At 43.8% G+C, this 6,000-nt stretch overlaps 1 protein-coding gene across 3 annotated transcripts in view; it reads left to right on the top strand.

Annotated features, from left to right (window-relative positions):
• The window catches only part of sh3d19 (SH3 domain containing 19), a 223,153-nt gene that overhangs the window by 191,802 nt on the left and 25,351 nt on the right, over positions 1 to 6,000 (top strand). For all 3 annotated transcript variants that reach the window (XM_039750249.1, XM_039750250.1, XM_039750248.1), the window contains exons 13-14: positions 1,163 to 1,309; positions 4,002 to 4,074. In XM_039750249.1, the coding sequence (XP_039606183.1) occupies positions 1,163 to 1,309; positions 4,002 to 4,074 (220 nt within the window). The remainder of the gene's footprint in view (positions 1 to 1,162; positions 1,310 to 4,001; positions 4,075 to 6,000) is intronic.

Genomic DNA, 6,000 nt, shown 5'->3' with positions numbered 1-6,000 from the left:
ATCCTGACTAGTCTCCCAGTTCCTGCTGCTGAAAAACATCCCCACATCATGATGCTGCCACCACCATGCTTCACTGTAGGGATGGTATTGGCCTGGTGATGAGCGGTGCCTGGTTTCCTCCAAACGTGACGCCTGCCATTCACACCAAAGAGTTCAATCTTTGTCTCGTCAGACCAGAGAATTTTGTTTCTCATGGTCTGAGAGTCCTTCAGGTGCCTTTTGACAAACTCCAGGCAGGCTGCCATGTGCCTTTTACTAAGGAGTGGCTTCTGTCTGGCCACTCTACCATACAGGCCCGATTGATGGATTGCTGCAGAGATGGTTGTCCTTCTGGAAGGTTCTCCTCTCTCCACAGAGGACCTCTGGAGCTCTGACAGAGTGACCATCGGGTTCTTGGTCACCTCCCTGACTAAGGCCCTTCTCCCCTGTTCGCTCAGTTTAGATGGCCAGCCAGCTCTAGGAAGAGTCCTGGTGGTTTCGAACTTCTTCCACTTACGGATGATGGAGGCCACTGTGCTCATTGGGACCTTCAAAGCAGCAGAAATTTTTCTGTAACCTTCTCCAGATTTGTGCCTCAAGACAATCCTGTGTCAGAGGTCTACAGACAATTCCTTCGACTTCATGCTTGGTTTGTGCTCTGACATGAACTGTCAACTGTGGGACCTTCTATAGACAGGTGTGTGCCTTTCCAAATCAGGTCCAATCAACTGAATTGACCACAGATGGACACTAATGAAGCTGCAGAAACATCTCAAGGATGATCAGGGGAAACAGGATGCACCTGAGCTCAGTTTGGAGCTTCATGGCAAAGGCTGTGAATACTTATGGACATGTGCTTTCTCAGTTTTTTTTATTTTTAATAAATTTGCAAAAACCTCAAGTAAACTTTTTTCACGTTGTCATTATGGGGTGTTGTGTGAGAATTCTGAGGAAAAAAAATGAATTTAATCAATTTTGGAATAAGGCTGTAACATAACAAAATGTGGAAAAGGTGATGCGCTCTGAATACTTTCTGGATGCACTGTATATATACTGTATAGGACAGCTTGCATATTGTAATCTTTTTATTTCGGCAATTAAAGGTGTCATTTTGCTTGGCAACCTTTTTCAAATTAAAGAAAAAATAAATAAATCACAATTATTATTTTTTTTCTTCTTGAAGAAAAAAGAAGTTCTGGTGCTGCTGCAGCAGATTGACAGCAATTACTTTGAGTGTCAAGTGGGAGACAAAAAGGGAAAAGTCCACAAGTCGCATATGAAGATAATCACCCCCTTGAAGTCGGAGGAAAGCAACAGAAGATATTCACAGGTATGTTTTGCATGGTCCTCATTGATGAATTTAAAGAAGTCCGGAATGCTCTCGCCATGACATTGACCACACTGTTGACTTTCAGTCAAATAAGCACTGATATCTCTCTGGAGGGTATTAAAGGGGGGGCCTGACAGGGTCTGTAATTACAACGACACAGCCAAATAGTGCAGTACAGGAATCCACGTGTAAGAAGGCCAGATGTCAAACATTCTGGCAATGGTGATAAGATGTCAGGTCAAGTCAGGTCAGGTTGGGGAGCATGCATTTGTACAGTGTGTTGCCGCACCCATCACACAATGAAACGGCTCGGGATCCTGGTTGGCAACCCCCCAGGAAGACACACGGTCCAGTCCCACCCACCAGAAATGATTATCTATCTGCCGCAGCCAGGTGTTACATGGGCATCCCCTTGGCCTGCTCCTCAACAAGGAAGATCCTATGAGCCAGATCACACTTTGGGAACCATAATGCCGTAACTGACGCTCCCTCACAATGCAGGTAAATGTGCCTCATTCGGGACTCCGTAACCAACCGCTCATTCGAGACAAAGTCAAACCAGTGGTACCCAAAGATTCTCCAAAGGGGCACAGTACCGGAGTCCAGTCTTTGTCTCAGGTCACTGGATAGCGTCCATGTCTCTCAACCAATATAGCAAGACAGGAAGCATCAGGATTCTAAAAACATGGACTTTCGTCTTTTTACAGAGATATCGGGAGCACCACACACCCCTTTCCAGCGATTTCATGAACCCCCCCATGCTCTCCCAATACGTCAACTGACATATAAGGGTTCATTATGCCCCAGAATTGTATACAGTATGGTGAGCCTTTGGGGCACCATTGGACTAGGGGACTATGGGAAATCTTCCTTTAGTAACAAGAATAATACATTTTACATATATTGCACCTTTCCCATGCTCCTAGTGCAGCGCCTAAATAATTATACATTATGAAAACAATTTATCATTCAAAGCAAGTCAGCTGAAGGGAATGAGAAAATTCACAAGATATAAAAAAAAATCCAAAACAAGCAATTCTAAAGAATTTAAGAAACTACGGCTCCCATTTGAGTCTGTGTGAAACAGAGTCAGCTCCAAAGCTGAATACTCAAGTGAGAAGAGCAATAAACATGGAGGCCAGTGGCAGCTTTGAAGTAATTTGTTTTTCATGGCTTCAAGTATCATAAACTGTATACAGTAAGTGTGAAGCGCTCTCGAAATCTGGGCGTCATGGGAGTAACTCCAAACAAACACAGCTGTCAAAAAAGGCCTCACATTGGGTCTCGACTAAGCTTGGCAACGGCAGGACTGGTGACTCTGAAATGACCACATGAGTGTGTGCACCCTGACCATCTCTGGTTTCTACCTTGCCTTTTAATGCTCGCTAATTTAGGTTCTGACCCTTCACAATTGGATTAAAGTGGGTTTGAGAATATTACAACATATGACCAAAAGTGTGTGGACACGTGACCATCACCCCCATATAAGCTTGCTGGACATCCAGTCCCAAGCCCATGGCCATTAATACAGAGATGGGTCGCCTATAACACCCTTCACTCTTTTTCCACAAGATTTTGCAGTGAGCCCTTTCAGCCAAAAGAGCATTTGTGAGGTCAGGTACTGATGTTGGATGAGAAGACCAGGCTCACAATCAGTGTTCAGTTCATCCCAAAGGTATTCAATGGTGTAAAGGTCAAGACTCTGTGCAGGCCACTCAAAATCCTCCATGTTTTTATGGGCCTGATTTTGTGCAATGGGGCACAGTGATGCTGCCTACTCCAAACTGTTGCCATAATTGTTTGAAATGTTTTTGCAAGCTGCAGCATTAACAGAGGCAGAGTCCAAACCCTGCCATTATCTCTTCTCCACCAAACCTTACAGTAGGCACTATGAATTACAGAATGTAGTGTTCTCCTGGAATCCCCCAAACCCAGATTCATTCATCAGACTACCAGATGGTGACGTGTGGTTCATCACTCCAGAGAGCACATGTCCATGGCTCCAATGGTGGCATGCTTTACACAACTTCAGCCGACGCTTGGCATTGCACATACTGACCCTTAGGCTTGCATGCAACTGCTTGGCCATGGAAATCCACTTCATGAAGCTCCTGACGCACAGTTCTTGTGGAGATTTTACTTCCAGAGGCAGATTGAAACGCTGTTGTGAGTGATGCCCCAGAGGATAGGCCTTTTTAAGTGCATCAGTATTCAGAGGCCCTGCTCTTTGAGTTTCTTTGGTGTACCACTTCAAGGCTAAACTGTTGTTGCTCCTCACAGTTTCCATTTCACAATAATTGCACTTACAGTTGACCAGCGTATATTCAGCAGAGGAGAAACTTCATGTACTGACTTGTGACCAAGGTGGCATCTTATGATATTGTCACGTTTAAAGTCACTGAGCTGTTCAGTACGAGCCAAAGTTTGTCACTGGAGATTGCACGGCCATGTGCTTTGATTTGATGCACCTGTGAACAATGAAACACTTGAACTCAGCGATTTGGGAGGCTGTCCACATACTTTTGGCCACAGAGTTCGTTATATCAAGGCACAGAAGAAGAAGATGACTATCTGAAATAACAAAAACCAAAGCGGATCTCTTGCCATTTGTGCACTACGCTTACCACCCTCTCATCAGCCTGAAGACACAACTAACACCTTAATGTCTGTTTTCTTTTTTTCTTTCTTTAAGGGATCCTATTCTGATGGCATGGACTATCAGTACCAGGGGCAGCAAGCTGAAGTCCTGCATGACTTCATTTCCGGTGAGAGTTTCCTTTTGTTTGTCACTCGAGTAAAGCCCACCTCAGAAAGCCATACTGTTTATTGAGTAGTAAGAGGCGGCCCTGGCCTCCATACTCGCCATTGTCCTCTGCAGAGGTGTGTTGGCTGATTTCCCAAAAACTGAGGCAGAACCATCTGTAGGATCAAATGGGCCTCACAGGCCTCTTTAAAGCATTTGCTTCAAGGGTCAGGAACTAAAAAAACTAGCGCAACTCTGTGAAACAGTGATTCTCTTAATCTGTGAGAACATAAATAATTATTTAACAAAAGAGATCATCGGTCCATGTCACTCATTAGCTTATTCTGTAGGCCCGCTAGCTCTGTGTGAGAAAGCTCTGAAAATACTCCTGCTTACAAGTTTTATCTCAATGTCCTCCTAGAACGGCTACAGCACAGCTGCCATTAAATGGAGATGAAACACCGTACAAGGGGTACTAAAAACGTTAAGATACACTAAGTAGCGTAAAAGAAAGAGAGGACAATGATAAAGAGTTGGAGTGGCAAGACGTCCACACCGTATAATCGGATGCAGCATGAAAGTCCAAAAAACATGCAATTATTGTGGAGTCATCTCTGCAGATGCGAGTTCACAACAGAACTGCCAAAAATGGCAGTGCTACCAGACTTTCAGTCCTCCCGACAGGAAGAGGCGGGTCCAGCGGACACCAGAAAGTGACATCAGAGGTGTTCTAGCTGCAGAGAGAGAGAGAGAGAGAGAGAAATATGTTAAGACACAGCGCCAACCCTGGTGCGGCAGTGGGATTGCAGTCACTAGAGCCCTTCAGCTGTCCACACGCGTGACAGTAGTTATTAGCATACAACGCCTTCAGGAAGTCTTCAGACCCCCTCGCTTTTTTTTTTAAGTTGCAGACTTTCCGAATCCACAATGCTTTGGGCCAACACCATGTCACATTGGTTAGAGCTGCTGCCTCACGTCTCCATTGTCCTAAATTTGGAGTTTGCCTTTTCAGCGGTCACTTGAAACAAGAACGATGCCTGTCAACATTATGTGTGTCAGTCCTTGGCGTCCTGCTGTGGCACTTGATACCACAGCTACATCGCCAAGCTTCTCCTGTCTATAGTCGACATGTTCCCAGGAGTCTTGGCATTAAACCTCCTTTTTGTTGGACTAACCAGCACCATCTTGTGGATCTTTTAGAATGGCCAGGAAGGACAGACACCATCAGTTGGCCTTGTCATCAGAACTGTGACGTTTTTGACCACCACCCTCCCAATTTAAGTCTGCGCTAATTGTGTTGGCTGGAGGGTCCGTGTTCATCTCCTCCGCTGTCAACTGTCCTTATCTCAGTTATAATGTTAATGGACTTTATGATGCCAAGATTTATTTATGTTAATTGTTGAAATTGATCTGTTTTGCTGTGTATTTAGTACAGTTTGTGTGTTCATTTATATAAATGGATTGTAGTTTATTTACTGTTAATACCTTGCAGTGTAGCTAGAAATGTACGCAAGGATGTCCTTTGTGAAGAGCAGTGCAGTCAGTGTGTGTAAAAGTATTCACCCCCTTTTTTACACTTTACTGTTGTACAACATTGAATTGCAGTGGATTTAGTTTGAGTTCGACACTGAGCAACAGGAATAGATAGACTCAACGTGAATGTCTCTGCAAAGTGGTCTAAATGAATTACAAATATAAAACACTAAATAATGGATTGCATAAATCTTCACCCTGAGGGCACTGTAAAATATGTCCAATAGCGCTTTATAGCAATAAAATGTGAAAACATCCAAGGTGGTGAATACTCTTTATAGGCACTGCATGCAAAAATATGTTTAATTAATTGAATAGGTATGATTGTAGATGGCTGAGGAGTACAATATTCCACTTTACATTGAGATATAAAATAATATCTGTCAGCATTTTTTTTTTTGGGTTGAAATTTAGT

This window comes from Polypterus senegalus, chromosome 4 (genome assembly GCF_016835505.1).
Source record: "Polypterus senegalus isolate Bchr_013 chromosome 4, ASM1683550v1, whole genome shotgun sequence".
In the NCBI taxonomy this organism is placed as follows: domain Eukaryota; kingdom Metazoa; phylum Chordata; class Cladistia; order Polypteriformes; family Polypteridae; genus Polypterus; species Polypterus senegalus.
This window is presented reverse-complemented; position numbering and strand designations above follow the sequence as displayed.